This window comes from Protopterus annectens, chromosome 10.part0 (genome assembly GCF_019279795.1).
Source record: "Protopterus annectens isolate FY-2018-M chromosome 10.part0, PAN1.0, whole genome shotgun sequence".
In the NCBI taxonomy this organism is placed as follows: Eukaryota; Metazoa; Chordata; order Ceratodontiformes; family Protopteridae; genus Protopterus; species Protopterus annectens.
Window position 1 is genome coordinate 1,724,734,355 of NC_056744.1, and position 17,520 is coordinate 1,724,751,874.

General features: G+C 35.4%; 1 protein-coding gene across 1 annotated transcript in view; it reads right to left on the bottom strand.

The window, feature by feature from the left end:
- Window positions 1–11,493: 11,493 nt before the first annotated feature.
- The window catches only part of LOC122813966 (zinc finger protein 569-like), a 142,147-nt gene continuing 136,120 nt past the window's right edge, over window positions 11,494–17,520 (bottom strand). The window contains exon 7 of the mRNA XM_044086520.1: window positions 11,494–15,597. Coding sequence (XP_043942455.1) covers window positions 15,533–15,597 — 65 coding nt within the window. The 3' untranslated portion in view covers window positions 11,494–15,532. The remainder of the gene's footprint in view (window positions 15,598–17,520) is intronic.

Consider the following 17,520-nt stretch of genomic DNA (forward strand, 5'->3'; position numbering starts at 1 on the left):
AGAGTTGGAAAATGGATTAGTTTACAAGACATTCTGAGCCCCAGGAATTTTGTAGAACCTGTCTGGAATTTTTAGGAGCAAGGAGTGAGACACAGACCTGTGAAGCACAGAAGGGCTTCCAAAACAAGAAGTACTGAAGAAGACCTAGAAGAATCCATCATAAGAGTTCATGATCTCTCTTCTATACCTCAGACATTTGGAACCTCTCTTACTGAATATGCTCCATAAATTTAGCAGTAGTATTAATAAAACAACAATCCCTGTTAGTCACTGAGGGTCTTAACCCACTAAAAAAATCATAAAAAGAAAAAAACAAACAACTGGCTCATCCACAGTGAATAACTATTTATTCAAATAAAAATTAAAATCGATATAGTAAATACCAAAAGGCTAAAAGTCAGTCCAGAGATTCAGGATATAAGCACTTTCAACCTTCTGGCCTTCGTCAGATCCACAGAATGCAGCAATGTAATTTCCTTATTATCATAGTCAACATCCAATCAATTCTCATCAATAGAGCAGCTGCCTCTTTGATTCCAACCTATGATCAAGCAGATGATACTGCCTAATTTAGCAACCAATCGTTTTCATCTCAGGAGCTGCTGCCCCTTAAGAATTGGTTTCAAAGGGATAATACCATTTAAATCAGGTGGGCGATCTGCTCTTAAGTCTGCAATCCATTTAGTTTCTTTAATTTCAGTCCTGTTGCACATGTCACCTCCTCTTAAGCTCTCAGTAACAATTTCTAACACCATAAACAAAAGCATATGGTCAAGATTAGAGAAATCACCAAAAGCTGTTCCAAAAGCACTAAAAATAAGCACCAGCACGAATCCAGTCCAAAATTGAATGTAACAAGTTTATTCACTTAGTCTGTTGAGCACTTTCATCATACAAAAGACTTCATCAGAACAATATTTCTTGATTCCTACTCACTTATAAATACTAAGAACAGTCACCTGACTTAAACCATTTAAAAATTAAAGTGCTAGTGCTATAAATTCATTACCTTCCAATGAAATTATATGCCTTCTCTCTATCTCATCAGTCCACTCACATATTAACATATTCTCCTGATTAAAAACAATACATTTGATAGATATATAATGTATAACCCTATATAGTCACTGAAATCTATTCATTAACTTTTGTATTAATGAAAATACAGTGTCCACAATTTGTCATTGAAAAAATGCAATGAAGAATGCAATGAAAATACGATAAAAAATGCAATAAAAAATCAATAAAACACTAATTACATTTGATCTCAAATACATAGTGTACATCCAGGGAATCTACCCTACCCCTAATAATTGTTCTACCTAATATTGTCTAATATGGGTTTGATAGATATGTGCTCGTTTATTCCAGGGTACACTGATGCATTAAGTTTAATTTGCCATCTAACTTCTTTGTCACTAACCACCTTTTTAATGTCTCCTCCCCTCACATTACACTTAATCAGTTCTAAAATACCAAATTTAAAATTATTACAATATTTGTTCTCATTCAAGTGTTTCCACAAAGCGTTATTGTCATCGTGCTTCTTTATACTATACTGATGATCATAAATTCTATTACGTAAACATCTGATGGTCTTTCCTACATAGAAGCAGGGACATTGAGAACATGTGGCCAAATATACTAAATTCTTAGATTTACAGTTCCCTTTTTGGAATTTAATCCTTGTCTAATTATAATTTTGCAACACAATGTCCTGCGTCTCCGTAATATACTGATATTGTGAGCAGGTACCACACTTGATGGTACCAGAACCTCCAAACCTGTCCTTATTCCTATTAGATTTCCTCTCAAACAGATATTTCATGTTAAACCCATTTTTATCCACAAAAAGTGGCTCTTTACCCACAATGTTAATAATCCTTCTATCTGCTTTTAAAACATTCCAATTCCGCTGGATAATACGCTTAATATCTCCACTAAATAAGTCATGTTGCAACACACAAGCTTTACCAAACTTATTAATGGCTTTCTCATCCTTTGTACTTCCCTTGTCTTGTTGGTTTCTTTTACCATTCACACCTCCCAACAGGGGTTTGTATTTTATTCCCCATTCCCTCCTAATATAATCACTAACATCTATAATCATACCTAAGGGGTACCCCCTTTCCACAAAATACTGCCCTATTTTACTGAGTTCACCATCTAAGTCATTCACGTCTGATGTCATCCGTGCGGCACGGATACATTGTCCTTTGACAATGTTCCTTTTCTGGGCCCAAGGATGATTACTAGAAAAATGCAAATATGAATTGCTAAACGTGTTTTTCCTATATATATTAGACTTAAATTGCCCATTGTGCAAAGTGATTAACACGTCTAAATAAGAAATGGTGCCCTTGTCCATATTGATGGTAAATTTGAAATGCTCACTACAGGAATTTAAATATGTAAAAAACTTTTCTAATTCCTGTTGGTTTCCCTTCCAAACCATAAAAATATCGTCTAAAAAACGAAAATAACAAGAAATGTACCTAGACCAATATGTTTGAAAAATAAACTCCTTTTCCCAGTTGAATACCACCATAATTGCAAATATGGGGGCACACGCAGCCCCCATAGCAACACCCTTGGATTGTTTATAGTATTCCCCTTCATGAAATATATAGTTGTGAGCCAACACCATCTCCATGAATTCCACAACTAGTAATGTCCTGTCCCATGACAGTAGTCCTGAGTCAGTGATACTTTCTTGGAACCTGTTCAGCCCCTCCTCTAACGGAATGTTGGAAAATAGATCTATTACATCCATTGTGACCAACCATTCTGCCCCTTCGGCTAATTCAGGCTGCAACCTTTCCAAAAAATCCCAGGAATCTATTACTAGATGGGGAACCTCCTTGAGAAGAGGTTTTAACCATTTCTCAATAACCTTCCCAAATGGGAAGGTTTTAGAATGACTCCCCGAAATAATAGGCCTGAAAGGAGGATCTTTATAGTCCTTGTGGACTTTGGGTATACCAACGATGGTCCCTATAATAGGTTTCTCAACCTTCAGAAATCTGTAAAGGTCAAGATCTATTCTACCTTCCAACAGTAGGTCTTCCAAAAATAGGTCCACCTTATGGTATCCGATGTTGACTTCATTCATAGATGAAACTACATATTTCCCAGAACCTAGTAATATGTTGTTCATTTTGTTACTATAGTCCTGGGATGGATAAAGGACCACCCCTCCCCCCTTATCCGGTTTCATGATCCTAATGTTGGGGTCCTCCTGAATTTCCTTCAGAACTCTTTGTTCCTCCCTTGTCAGATTTTGTCTAGTGTTAAACCTATTGTGTCTACTATATTGATAAATATCCCCAATTACTAGTTTCTCAAAAGTATCTAGTAAATGGTTCAAAGGGGGGGTATATGAACTTTTGATTTTAAATTCCTTCATCTCTTTAAGCTGCGAGCCTTCAAATTTGACTCCAAGGTTTAATTTTCTTATATATTTCTTCACATCCACTATACATTCTACTACATTAAGTCTACTGAAGGGTATAAACTTCATCCCCTTTGAAAAAAGGGTGAAGTGTTCTTTCCTAATACCCCTACCAGTGTAGTTGTGTATGTGAAAGTTGTCATATGTACTTGTGACTTCGTTGACCCTTACAATGCCACTATCCTTTTCCTTAAGTCCAACCTGAAAGAAATGGTCTATCTCGTTGCCCTTCCCCTCATGGGGTCTCCTCCTCCTTTGTGGTGACTCCTCGGATTTTCCGTTTCCAATTTCAATGACTATATAGGGTTATACATTATATGTCTATCAAATGTATTGTTTTTAATCAGGAGAATATGTGAATATGTGAGTGGACTGATGAGATAGAGAGAAGGCGTATAATTTCATTGGAAGGTAATGAATTTATAGCACTAGCACTTTAATTTTTAAATGGTTTAAGTCAGGTGACTGTTCTTAGTATTTATAAGTGAGTAGGAATCAAGAAATATTGTTCTGATGAAGTCTTTTGTATGATGAAAGCGCTCAACAGACTAAGTGAATAAACTTGTTACATTCAATTTTGGACTGGATTTGTGCTGGTGCTTATTTTTAGTGCTTTTGGAACAGCTTTTGGTGATTTCTGTTACTTGGTCGACTTGTTCCAGTTTCCGTTTTTTATATGGTCAAGATTAGACGTAATGTGCTGTGAGAGGGCATTGCTTTGGACTTTGTTTCTGATGTCATTCATATGGCAAAGAATACATTCTTTAAAAGGTTTATTGGGTTTGCCAGTATAATAACAAGAGCAGCAGGTACACGTAGCAATGTAAACCACATTCCTGGTATTGCAATCAGCAGATTTATTAAGCCAGTATCTTTTGTGAGTATTGGGGTGTGTGAACTCATTAGTGGTACTGATGTTATTACAAGCCTTACATCTTCCACATAAAAAAGTGCATTTCTTTAAAGGCTGAAAACTTGAAGATCTCTTCACATTCTTATAACAGAGCAGTGTCTTAAGATTCATGCAATTTTTGAAACAAAAGTTAGATGTCTCACCTACTGTACTTTTTTTAAGTTGTCATCTACAGTTAGAATAGACCAATTTTTCTTGATGATGTTACCTACAGTTTTAATGTCTCCCAAATATGTAAGCAAACACCTGAAAGGACGCTCTACTTCTTCACAGTCTTGGTTATCCCTAATATTGTCCATCTTATCAGAAAAGAAGGGGCGTCCTTTTGTATTCCTTAGCCCTCAGGTCTCCATAGTATGTAGCTGAGTGTCCTTACTTCTATATCCTTGTTCTTGAAAATTACGTAAAAGGGTTTGTTTCTCATGTTCATAAGTTCCTGTATCTGTACAAAGTCTTGACACACAAAGAAACTGTCCCTTCACTAATTGTGGAAAGTTTTGCATACTCATCCTATGCAAGAGGTGATTTCTGCAACAATCCTTGCAATAACTTGCTGTATTAAAACACCGTTTCATCATTAATGATTCTGACATCAAGGAAGCTTATTTCTGTTCTTAACATATGAACATCAAATTCCAAGAAGATGGTAATCATCTCCAAACACTTTACAAAATGAAGAAAGTTGGTCTAATCTCCTCTCCATATAAGGAATACGTCATCCACAAAATGACCATAGTATACAATGTCATTCACCCATGGATTGATCTCATTGAATATATACCTCATTTCCCACTGACCCAAGACAATGTTAGAATAACTATTGACACATGAAGTGCCCATGGCAACCCCCCACTTCTGCCAATAGTAATCATACTCATATAAGAAAACATTGCATTCAAGAACGAGTTTCAGCAAAGTATAAACAAGTAGGGCAGATGTTGCTTCTTCAGTTTGTGTACGTATGAAGTCTCTAACTGCAGATATCCCATATTCATTGGGAATAACAGTAAAGAGACCGTGGACATTCATAGTGACCATCATAGGTCCAGGTCTATAAGTAAGTGAATCAATAATTTTCAATTTCTGGTATAACATCTCCAAAAAATGAGAAGTATCTCGCAGAACTGTACTAGCTTTCGGTAAAAATCTCTTCAAAGAGTACTTGACATAGACAGAGGCAAGTTCAGTAGCCCGTCCTTTATCTGAAACAATAGGTCAAAGGGCTGGGTCTTGAACTCTTATGCATTTTAGGGAGTCCATTTATCACTGGTATCTGTCGATGTTCAACTCTAAGGTAATCATACATCTCCTGTGTAACACTTCTTGTCATGAGCAGGTCATAAAATATCATGAACATTGTTAACCTATTTACAGTGGATATAAAAAGTGTACACACCCCTGTTAAAATGCCAGGGTTTTCTGCTATAAAAAAATGAAACCATAATAAATCATTTCAAAACTTTTCCCATCTTTAATGTGACCTATAACCTGTACAATTCAATTGAAAAACAAATCTGCTAAGGGAAAAAATATAAAAAATGTACAATAAGCTGGTTGCATAAGTGTGCACACCCTTAAATTAAAACTTTGTTGAAGCATCTTTTAATTTAATTACAGCATTCAGTCTTCCCGGGTACACACCTGCCATCAATTTAAGAGACTCGGATTATCCTCCAAATAAAGTTCAGCTGTCCTAGTAGGATTTTCCTGACATTTACTCGGTTGCCTGCTACAGCAAAAGCCATGGTTCACAGAGAGCTTATAAAGCATCAAAGGGATCTCATTGTTTAAAGGTATTAGTCACGAGAAGGGTACAAAAAATTTCCACAGCATTGGATATACCATGGAACACAGTGAAGCCATCATTAAAACATGGAGAAAATATAAAACAACAGTGAAGTTGCAAAGAACTGGATGTACCTCCACAGTTGATGAAAAGACAAGATAAAAACTAGTCAAGGAGGCTGCAACACTGAACACTGAAGGAGCTGCAGGAATTTCTGCCATGTACTGGTTGTGTACTACATGTGACAATCTCCCATCTTCACCATATGTCTGGACTATGGTGTAGGGTTGCAAGATGGAAGCCTTTTCTTACAGAGAAAAACATCCAAGCCCAGCTAAAATTTGCAAAACAATATATCAAGTCTCCCAAAAGCATGTGGGAAAATGTGCTATGGTCTGATGAGACCAAGGTTGAACTTTCTGGCCGCAATTCCAAAAGGTATGTTTAGCACAAAAACAACACTTTGCATCACCAAAAGAACACCATTCCCACTGTGAAGCATGGTGGTGGCAGTATCATGCTTTGGGATTGCATTTCTTCAGCTGGAACTAGGGCTTTAGTCAAGATGGAAGGAATTATGAAAAGTTTCAAATACCAGTCACTTTTGGCCCAAAACCTTCAGGTGTCTGCTAGAAAGCTGAAGGGGATTTTAACCTTTCAATACGACAATGACCCCAAGCATACATCCAAATCAACAAAAGAATGGCTTTGCCAGAAGAAAATTAAAGCTTTAGAATGGCCCAGCCAGAGCCCAGACCTAAATCCAACAGAAAATTTGTGGGGTGACCTGAAGAGGGCTATGCACAAGAGATGCCCTCGCAATCTGACAGATTTGGAGTGCTTTTGCAAGGAAGAGTGGGCAAATATTGTCAAGTCAAGATGTGCCATGCTGATAAACTCCTACCCAAGAAGACTGAAAGCTGTAATTAAATCAAAAAGTGCTTCAAAGTATTAGTGTAAGGGTGCACACACTTGTGCAACTAGCTTATTGTACGTTTTTTTTTATTTTTCCCCTAATAGATTTATTTTTCAATTGAATTGTACAAGTTATAGGACACTGTAAAGGTGGGAAAAGTTTTGAAATTATTTATTGTTGTCTCTTTTTTATATCACAATTTTAACAGGGATGTGTACATTTTGTATAGCCACTGTACTTAATTTGGGTATCTTCATATATGTTCAAGTATCAGCCAACAAGTTATATATTCTTCTCGGATAATAGTCAGTATCCAACACAACTATCGTGCCGCCTTTATCAGCAGACTTGATGACTGCCCTTTCATCGTTCATCACTTCTCAAAAAGCTCTTAATTCATCACTGTTAAGGTTGTAAAAACCTCTGTAATCATTATTCTACCACAATTCAGCTATATCCTTCTCTCATATTTGCATAAATAATTCTACAACAGGTTGTAGTATTGGTACAAAAGTACTGGGCTTTTTAAATCTATTGATTGGTAGTTCATCACTCCTATTGCCAAAAATGTTCTTCAATGTAATATTTCTTCCAAAACATTTGGCATCAATTGCAAATTCACAAAGTCTCGATCTAAGGCCTGGTATGAATGATAAACCCTTGTTCACCAGATGTATCTGTGTCTCACTCAAGTTGAGAAATATTAACAAAAGACTCATTGACCAAAGCTCCTAATGGTGCTATACTTTTCTCCTCTTCCTCCCTCTCATCAGGGACCATTGTTGTTGCTGTAGATGTTGTTGCGGTTTGATAAATATGGGGAGCGCTTAAAAAACTAGAAGATGAGAGGCCCTTTCTTTCAGTCTGGTCCCTAAAGTCAACTGCTGGAGATTATGAAAATTATTTTGACAGTCCCGCTTAAACATAACTTTCTCTACACCCAAAGCATCAGCATCACCATCACCTTCAGTGCTAGAGGCAGGAACTTTAGTCACTTGCTCATAATTAGAAGCGGTCACTATTGTACTTGATCCAGTTGAACAACTAAGCACATCGGTATGCTCAGTATTGGATGCAACTGATTTGTCAGATACTTTCTGCGAATCTAGATGCTGTGTGTCAGATGTAGTAGACAGCCTAGTGGAAACTCCCTTATTCTTTCTAGTTTTATTCTTAGCTATTTCATTCACATTCCTAGGCCATTCAAACAAATTACCAGTTTTAAAATCCTGAAAATCTCTACTTAGCTTATGACTTTTCACATTTGTCATCCTGTTATCTAACAAATTAAGGCTACACTGCAAGGTTTCTAATTTATGTAAAAATATATCTGTGAGCATCACACACTCAAGTTTTAATTGTTTCATTTTAATCAACTGTACTGTTTCTTCTTCAATGGGCTTGAAATATTCAATTAATAGGTCAATGTTTGTAAAGCTAGTTTCAATATTAACTGCTTGCCATCATACAAGTAAATCAGGGTAGGTGTTCCCATATGTCGTCATGCATTTAACCCGCATGCCTCTTGGAAGAACACAATAATACAAGCAAATCTCAGGATGAAAATGCTGTCACTGTAACTTTTTCAAATTATAGGCAGCATTCTCAGCTTCAAAAATATTTGATCAAAAGTCTCAATCCCATTAGATAAATCTGAATCCTTCTGTACTTCAGCATTCAGGTCAAGCTCAAGAAGTGGATAAGTAGAACTCACTGAAAACTCTGGTAGAACACGATTCATATTTATTTCCAAAGACGGTTTCACTCTAAGCATAAGTGATATTTCAACAGCTCCAACTTGTCCATTGCTCCCTTCAGCCATATACAACATGGTCCAGGCAAACAAAAGTATTAACCAACAATTCCTGCTAGTCACTAAAGATATTAAGACAGTAAAATAATCATAAAAAGAAGAAAATAAGCAACCGGCTCAACCACCTTGGAAAACTATTTATTAAAATAAAGAATAAAATCGATAAAATAAATACTAAAAGACAAAGTCAGTGCCAAAATTTAGGATAAGCACTTTCAACCTTCTAGCCTTCCTCAGAATGCAACAATGTCATTTCTTATTATCATAGTCAACATTCAATCAATTCTTATCCATAGGGCAAGCCACCTCCTTGAATCCGACCTATAATCAAGAAGATGACACTGCCTAATTTAGCAACCAATCATTTTCATCTTAGGAGCACTTTTTCATGTGGAAGATGCAAGGCTTGTAATAGGATCAATACCACTAATGAATTAATGCACCCCAATACTCACAAAAGATACTGGCTTAATGAAAGTGCTGACTGCAATACCAGGAATGTAGTTTACATTGCTACCTGTACCTGCTGCTCTTGTTATTATATTGGAAAAACCAATACACCTTTTAAAGAATCTATTCTTCGCCATATAGATGGCATCAGAAACAAGTCTAAAACAATGCCCTCTTACAGCACATTATGTCTAATCCTGACCATACTTTTTGCTTATGGCATTAAACATATTAAGAGGAGGTGATGTGCAACAGGACTGGAAATGAAGACATTAAATAGATTGCAGACTTAAGAGCAGATTGCCCACCTGGTTTAAATGGTATTATCCCTCTGAAACCAATTCTTAAGGGGCAGTGGTTCCTAGGCAGTGTCATCTGCTTGATCATAGGTTGGATTCAAGGAGATGGTGGCCTTATGGATGAGAATTGCTTGGATGTGAACTACGACAATAAGTAAAGGATATTGTTGCATTCTATGAATGGAGGAAGGCCAGAAGGTTGAAAGCCCTTATCCTGAATCTTTGGACTGACTTTTAGTCTTTTAGTACTTACTTTATAAATTTTATTTTTTATCTTAATAAATTTTTCATGGTGGTTGAGATGGTTGTTTGTTTTCAACTTTTTATCATTTTAACAATGGTGTCCTCAAAAGAAAGCTCCTCAATAGATGAATCAGAAGATATAGTATCATCTTCATTGGATCTCAGAGCAAGAGTGGAATGGATCTGGGAGGAATAAGCCAGGGACTTTTCCCCAGAATCCACATCTTCACCAGAGGAGTCAGAAGCCCTAAGCCTCTCAGGAGTGGAAGTAGAAGAAAAAATAGGTGAAGGCACTGACAACCCTTGAAGAGGTATCAATGACCATGAGAGTCTTAAAAAAGGCCCTGAGTGAAGTCCTGCCACTACTTACAGGGTCTTCAGCAAAGGGAACCACATGCCTAGCTTTTGTCTTTTTCTTTACAGGGTCTAATGCCATAACAAGCTTACAGAGTCCTGAACCCTGCCTAACTTCAATAAGGGAATCAGGCAAGTCTTCCCTAACCAGTATCCCTAACCAGTATCTGGGGAATCCCCCAAGTCTTTAAGAAATATTCAGCCATGGCTTCTCTTCGTCATTTGCAGCAGACACAGGATGTGCAAATGGTAAACTCCATATCGGTCATCAATGTGGTCACCACTAAGCAGGCATAGGAACTAGATGGTCCACAAGCTCTTCATCCATGCCTATGGAGATGTCTGGTAAAAACAGAAGTCTCTAACCACATCTTTTTGATGTTTTCATAGAAAGCAGCTGAAAATCTGGACATGTTGATTCAGAAGACAGTTTCCTGTGCCAACAACTTATGATGTTGATTCTCCAAATACACAGAGATGACATATGCATATGTATAAAGGCATGGCAAATGTCACATTGCATGTGATCATTGTGTGCTCCTAAGCAGAAAAGTCACTTTTTATGCCTGCCATTATGGGGAATCTGCCTCCCACATTCACATTTCCCTTTTCTAGATGACAAAAGAGAAAATAAGAAAGAGTCCCCAATGGGTTGGTAGCTGATATGAGGCAAACAACTTACAGACCAACTTCATATACAAACTTTGCACTGGCAACAAATAAGTTCTGAGGATTTGGTGCCTTTACATCACTTAATGTACCTTATGCCTTGGATATATAACATACATCTGATGTACTGCATCAGAAAGGGCCAATGATTTTGGCATGCTGGCAGAATATATGACTATCCCCAACAGGCTATCCATTTTGTACGGAATACTGCAACATTGATAAGGAAGGACATCAGAGATGACATCTCAGTCTTTTTTTTTTCATGATGGTTTACAACTTCTATGTTTCTCTCTTATGATGACAGCAAATATGTCTGTACAGTCCCATAACTGTATACCTATACATATAAACAATTTTCAGGAGGTACATACTTAGAATTCATAATCATGTTATGAAATGTTCTACATATTATTTGATGATCATGGAGCAGTACTGTTTTCTAGTCAAGTTGATCCAGTACTTTCTGTACACAGTAAATCACAGAAAAAAAATATGCCACTGTGGATAAACTTCAGCTACACCAATATCAAAGTCCAAGTATCAAAGTAAAAAATGTAGCGAAGAAACAGGACAGAGGTAATAAAACACGATTTAATAAAGGTTAGTGCTTTCACATCAAACAAGATGCTTCTTCAGACCAAATGAACATCTTACATCACTTCCTGTATATGGCAATTAATCCATCAATAAAACAATTAACAAATATTCTATGTAGCAATATATATAAAACTTTAACATGAACAGACATTAATAAAGTAATATTGTAAAGATCAGTAACATAAATATATTTAGTTTATTTTAAAGGTCTTGCTTTAAGATAGGGCTTCATTAAGTCCAGGGGGGAGATCTGCCTGTAGCAGAAGTATCCATTTCAATTCTCTTAGCTCGGTAAAATTTTTTACATCACCCAACCTAGGACCTAGATCTATACATTCAATTACTCTAAAACTAAAATCATGGGGTGTATCAAATAAAACTGCATGCTTAGCTAATGCACTTCTCTCTATATCTTCATTTTTCATTGCTAACAGATGTTTCCTTACACGTTCTCTTAGGGAGCAGTTAGTCATACCAACATAGAATGAGTTGCAGACGTTGCATACTGCTAAATAAATCAAATTTCTAGTGGTACAGCTAGCTGTTACTTTAAATGTATACTTCCTATGAGTTTTAGAATGAATAAAAATGTTCTGAGCAGCTAGGGCACCACAACCACATGGTAAACAATTCCAACTCACTAACTTTTTAGTATGTTTGTTATTAGTATTACATAATCTTTTTAAATTTTTCTTTTTATATCCAAACCTTGATCTTTGTACAACTACGTCTTGTATATCTTTATCTGACTGTAATATAAACCAATTTTTAATTATCTAACATACCTTATTAATATTACTAGAAGACTAAAGTCTAACTGCTACAGTACCATCATTATAATTACTATCTGACACAGCTCGATCAATAAAATTATCTTCAGACATATTTGGTTTGGCTCTAGTATTTCTTAAGAGTTACAACTTCATTACTACCCATATCTACCTCTTTTTTACTATATTTATGTTTTATCAGTTCATTTTTAAAAATATCAATGTCACCTTGAAATTTCTCATCATCCTTGTTCAATCTCGAAATTCGCATACCTTGACCCTTTATTATATTTTTATACATGTGCAAAGGATGCATACTATCAATAGATAAAACATTTCTACAACAAGACTTCTTATATAACTCTGTAGTAAAGTAACAGTTTACATCTTTTTTAATAGTAATGTCTAAATAATCAACTCGACTATATGCAGTAGAATGTGTAAACGTTAAAAAAATCGTAGTAGTGTCAATAAACATCAAAAATCGATGTAATAATTCTAATGAACCTGTCCAAATTAACACCAAATCATCTATGGATCTTTTATATAAATAAATATATCCAACAAAATCTGTATTATTCAAAATAAACACCTTCTCCCAATGAGCTAAAACCATACTGGCGTAGCTATTGGCACACGGGGTGCCCATAGCTATGCCAAATAACTAAGTAATAAGAATTATGAAATAGAAAAACATTGTTTTCTAAAATTAATTCAAGTAACATACATAAAAATCTATGTTGGTGGTCTTCATAAGCTTGATTTTTCAGTAAATAACATTTCACTGCTTCAATCCCATAAGAATGCAGTATCACCGTAAACAAAGAATTGACATCTAGGGTTACTAAAAAGCTATCAACAAGTTCAGAATCCTGACCTACAACAGAACTATACAAGTCTTTAACAAAATGCATGGTATCATGCAATATCTGTGGTGCTTTATCTATTATAGGTTTTAGATTTTTTTTCTACATAAATAGATAATGATTGAGTCAGCCACCCTTGGCCAGCCACTATAGGTCTTAGTGGTGGATTATATTCATTTTTATGCAATTTGGGATGGCCTTGAATTATAGGTACAACTGGATAATTTACCACTAAATAATCAAATAATTGCTTAAAAATAAGATTGGTAAGGTAACAGTCAAATAGTGACTTGTATACCGGACAACAAAATAAATCAATATCATTAAGTGTTATTATTTTATAAACTTCAGTGTTATTCAACATATCCTTCATATCTGTAACATATTGGTCAGAATCAAAAATAACAATCTCTCCTCCCTTATCGGCTAGCCGGACAGTTATGTTAACATCATCCATTAAATCAGTTAACACTTTATATTCTTCATTACTTAAATTATAGAATTGTTTACTATGTTGATGACTTTTACACTCAACTAAACGTTTTAATTAAACTTCACAGATGTTCCAAAAAGTGTCAAGTGCTGCATTTAGTTCAGGAATGAAAGTACTGGGCTTCTTAAAACTACTATTAACTTGCTTGTTTTTAAACAGTACCTTAAGCATGACATTCCGTGCAAATTCTTTAATGTCCAACATCGTGGTAACATACTCTGTTGTAGAAGCTGGTATAAATGTTAAGTCCTCATTGTAATAAAGCTTCTTGTTGCACCATAAGCTTTCCCTTGAATAAATTAAAAATTAATGCATGTCCGCTGTTCCCACATTCATTTTATGCTTTGATTTGAGTTGCGTTGTCACGATTGAAGTCTCCATTTTCTTCCTCTGCTCACTGAATGATTCCGTCCGGTAGCTTCCATTATGTGAATCGGAAGAGGGGGAGATGAAAAAAACTGTGACCCATTCATTTGTTTTCTTTTTCTTTTCTCCTTACCACTGGTTGTTCTTCAGTTGAATTGATTTGTGTTGTAGTAATAATATTACTTAAAGTAATACTAGATTGTGAACTTTGATTCTCAGTCACCGAGTTCACCTGCATGGGTATCTCTAATGGCTGAGCCTGCAATTCTCCTTGTAACAGTTCCAATGTTTAAATTGAGTTTCTGTTACCAGAGAGCTGAACTCTGATTACCTTCAGTGACTATACTGGCATAAGTACGTGGCCATAGAGAAATCTCTAAGTCTCTGTCTAGTTTTTTCTTCTTTGTGACAATAAGATGATGTTCAAATGAAGTCACATTGTCACAAACACTTGCTAATGCTTTGTCAAAAATAGTCACTGGTACCATATTATATAGCATTGACTGTTTCTGATAAATATCTTGCAATAACGTATCTTCCATGGGTTGAAAACAAAGCAAGATATTTAGAGCTTGTCTCAAGGTTCAGTTTTTGCCAGCGCTTCAGGGGATCAGGATATGTATTCCCTGATGCTGGCATATTAAAGGATCCTCAGACCCCTTGGAATGATTCTATGCGAGAGGCAGGCTTCAAAATGCAGTCTTTGCGATTGTAATTTTTTATATTTATGCAAGTCATTCTCAAGTTCATGTATATTTTTACAAAATAGCTTTTCAAACTGTACCTGTTCACTTCTTATTTTTTCATCCTGTGAAATCTCATAGGCTAACAACGGATTCTTCTCCATATGGAATAGTTTTTCTAGACTTGTAGTTGAAATTCCATTATTAATTCCACTAGTTTTTGGTATGCAATCCAAATCTATCTGGTTACCTTCTACCATGCTCCACAGTATAACCACCAACAAAACAAGAATACAAAGATATAAAAAGATGCCACTGTGGATAAACTTCAGCTACACCAAAATCAAAATCCAAGTATCAAAGTAAAAAATGTTGCGAAGAAACAGGACAGAGGTAATAAAACACAATTTAATAAAGGTTAGCACTTTCACATCAAACAAGATGCCTCTTCAGACCAAACGAACATCTTACATCACTTCCTTCCTATATATAAAATGACATAGTCAATTAATCCATTAATTAATAAAAAAATTAATAGTCTCCTATGTAGCAATGTAAATAAAACTTTAACATGAACAGACATTAATATAGTAATATTGTAAAAATCAGCAACATAAATATGTAAATCATGACTAATCTATAATTAACAATAGGAAGATCAAGGCGATTTATACCTTAAATTTTATTCCTAGATGTGAAGGCAGTTTTCAAAGTTAGTTTTAGTCCTCTAAAATATTCTTTACTACAGTCTGTTCTCATTTCCTCATGCTGTATTTCTAAATGTTCATCTAGTGCCAGATAGTTGCAAACTCGCTCATGTTAAAGTTCTGTCACATTCCTCCCACAAGTTGATAACTCCCTCATGTTAAAGTTCTGTCACATTCCTCCCACAAGTTGATATTTTCTTGTTGCTTCAATTTTCCTGCTAAAAAAGTAAATTTCACACATTTAAGTCCAAATGTCATTCTTATAGTACGAAAAAAGTTGTAACAATTTGTAGTTGCACTTTCAGTTGCTTATATGGCACATTATACAGTTTTATATGATCCACAAAAAGTAGATGAGATATCATTTAGCAAGGATGCCTTCTGGACATCGTGATTAATGGGTTAAGGCCAAGACAAAACAGCAGTGGTTATAATTATGCTGGAATATCCATCCATGCATTTTTGTCTCAGTGATAGTAATTTGTCTTTCATGACTACTCAGTTGTAAAGTGGTTTACCATTAATTTATCAGTGTATGGTACAATTTATACCTTTGCAAACATTCTAGGATATGTGAAGGTGTAATGCTTTCTGATGTTTATCCATCCAATAAATATGATCCAAACCTTTTACAGTTCTGTATTATGGTTTTGTAACATATGATTTTTTTATCTTTTATAATTATTTTTTGTTATAATTCTGTCGTGCTGTGAGTATGTAGTTTACTTGTGCAGAGATTTTGGCCTGTAGTTCTTATGTTAGCATGTAGGTTCACTTGTAAGGAGGAGTACAGTTTTCCTGTTGTTGAACAGACTGGTGTGCATATAAAAAATTTTAACTCTGGACCAATTCATCATGCAACAATACTAATGACTTTAGCCAGAAGTCAGGCACTACATCTGGGATTTTCCAGTTAGCAACATTCATAAATATTGTGTCAATTTTCTGCCCATTACTTCAATACATTTTATATCATTATTTTAGAATATTTTAAATATTTCTTTATTCTCCTCTATCCACTCAGCATATTTACTTTAAATCTTAGATGTCTGACAAACGTGCTCTTCTCAGTGTATACAAGACTCCCAGAACTACCTCCTACTATAGTTCATATGGCGGATATATTTATTGTTACCACATATTGGTCAGCCATAATATTATTTTTATTAGCCACGTAGCTCCTTCTGCTATTGGAACTTGTACCTCTCAACTTCTTTAATCAATAGTTCTGACAAAGCTGAAATATCATGGGAGCAAAGGCCCCAAATCGGGGACAATGTTTAAATATTACTCAAATTAGTAGAACAACAGGTTTTGCATTAACATCCATTTTCTTAACAATATTAAATATAAAACTCTAATGTCTGCTTACTAATTTACTGTAACCTCTGGTAGTTTACAAGAATTTTATGAGGAAAAGGGAACAATATACGAGGCAAAAGGAGGAACATTCTGCAGAGTTGACAAATATGTTGGCACTACCTAGGTGCATTTATTCAAACTTCTCTAGTTTCAATTTGCTACTCATTTTTTTGTTTATCCAAATGTTACAATTTCTAATAATGTGACATGAACTGACCCCAATCATGAGTCATGGTATAATTACTGTTCATGAAATGAGTACTACTACAATCTTTAATATTTGTCAAGAGTGCTCTTCTCAATATATCCAGAATTGCCTTAATATGTGGTTTTATCTGTATCTCTGTCATATTTAAATATGCTTAAATGTTACTTTCTTGGCCCTATTGCTAAAATAATGACAGGAACTATCAGGGTGTTTTTTATTCCCTGTTGCTGTAGTTTCTCCTTGCATATTCCTGGTATTTTGTGAAGACTAGCTGTAGATGCTTCAAAGGTTTTGCCCTTTTTTTCTTTGACTACTACATCCAATTTTCTTTCTGCTGGTATACAGACTACCACTCTGAGAAAAACACACACTGCAGTCAATGTAGTCATATTTCACTATTCTTTAATTTCAGATACGAGTGTACCATAACCAACAACAAGATATGCAACTGTTTCTAGTTCTGTTTCAGAGAACCTGCATTTGTTTTTCTCACATTTTCTAAAGGCTTTGCAAAACAACATGTATGTGAGCCCACTATCTTGGGTCACCACTACTAGTCTTTCATCATTTG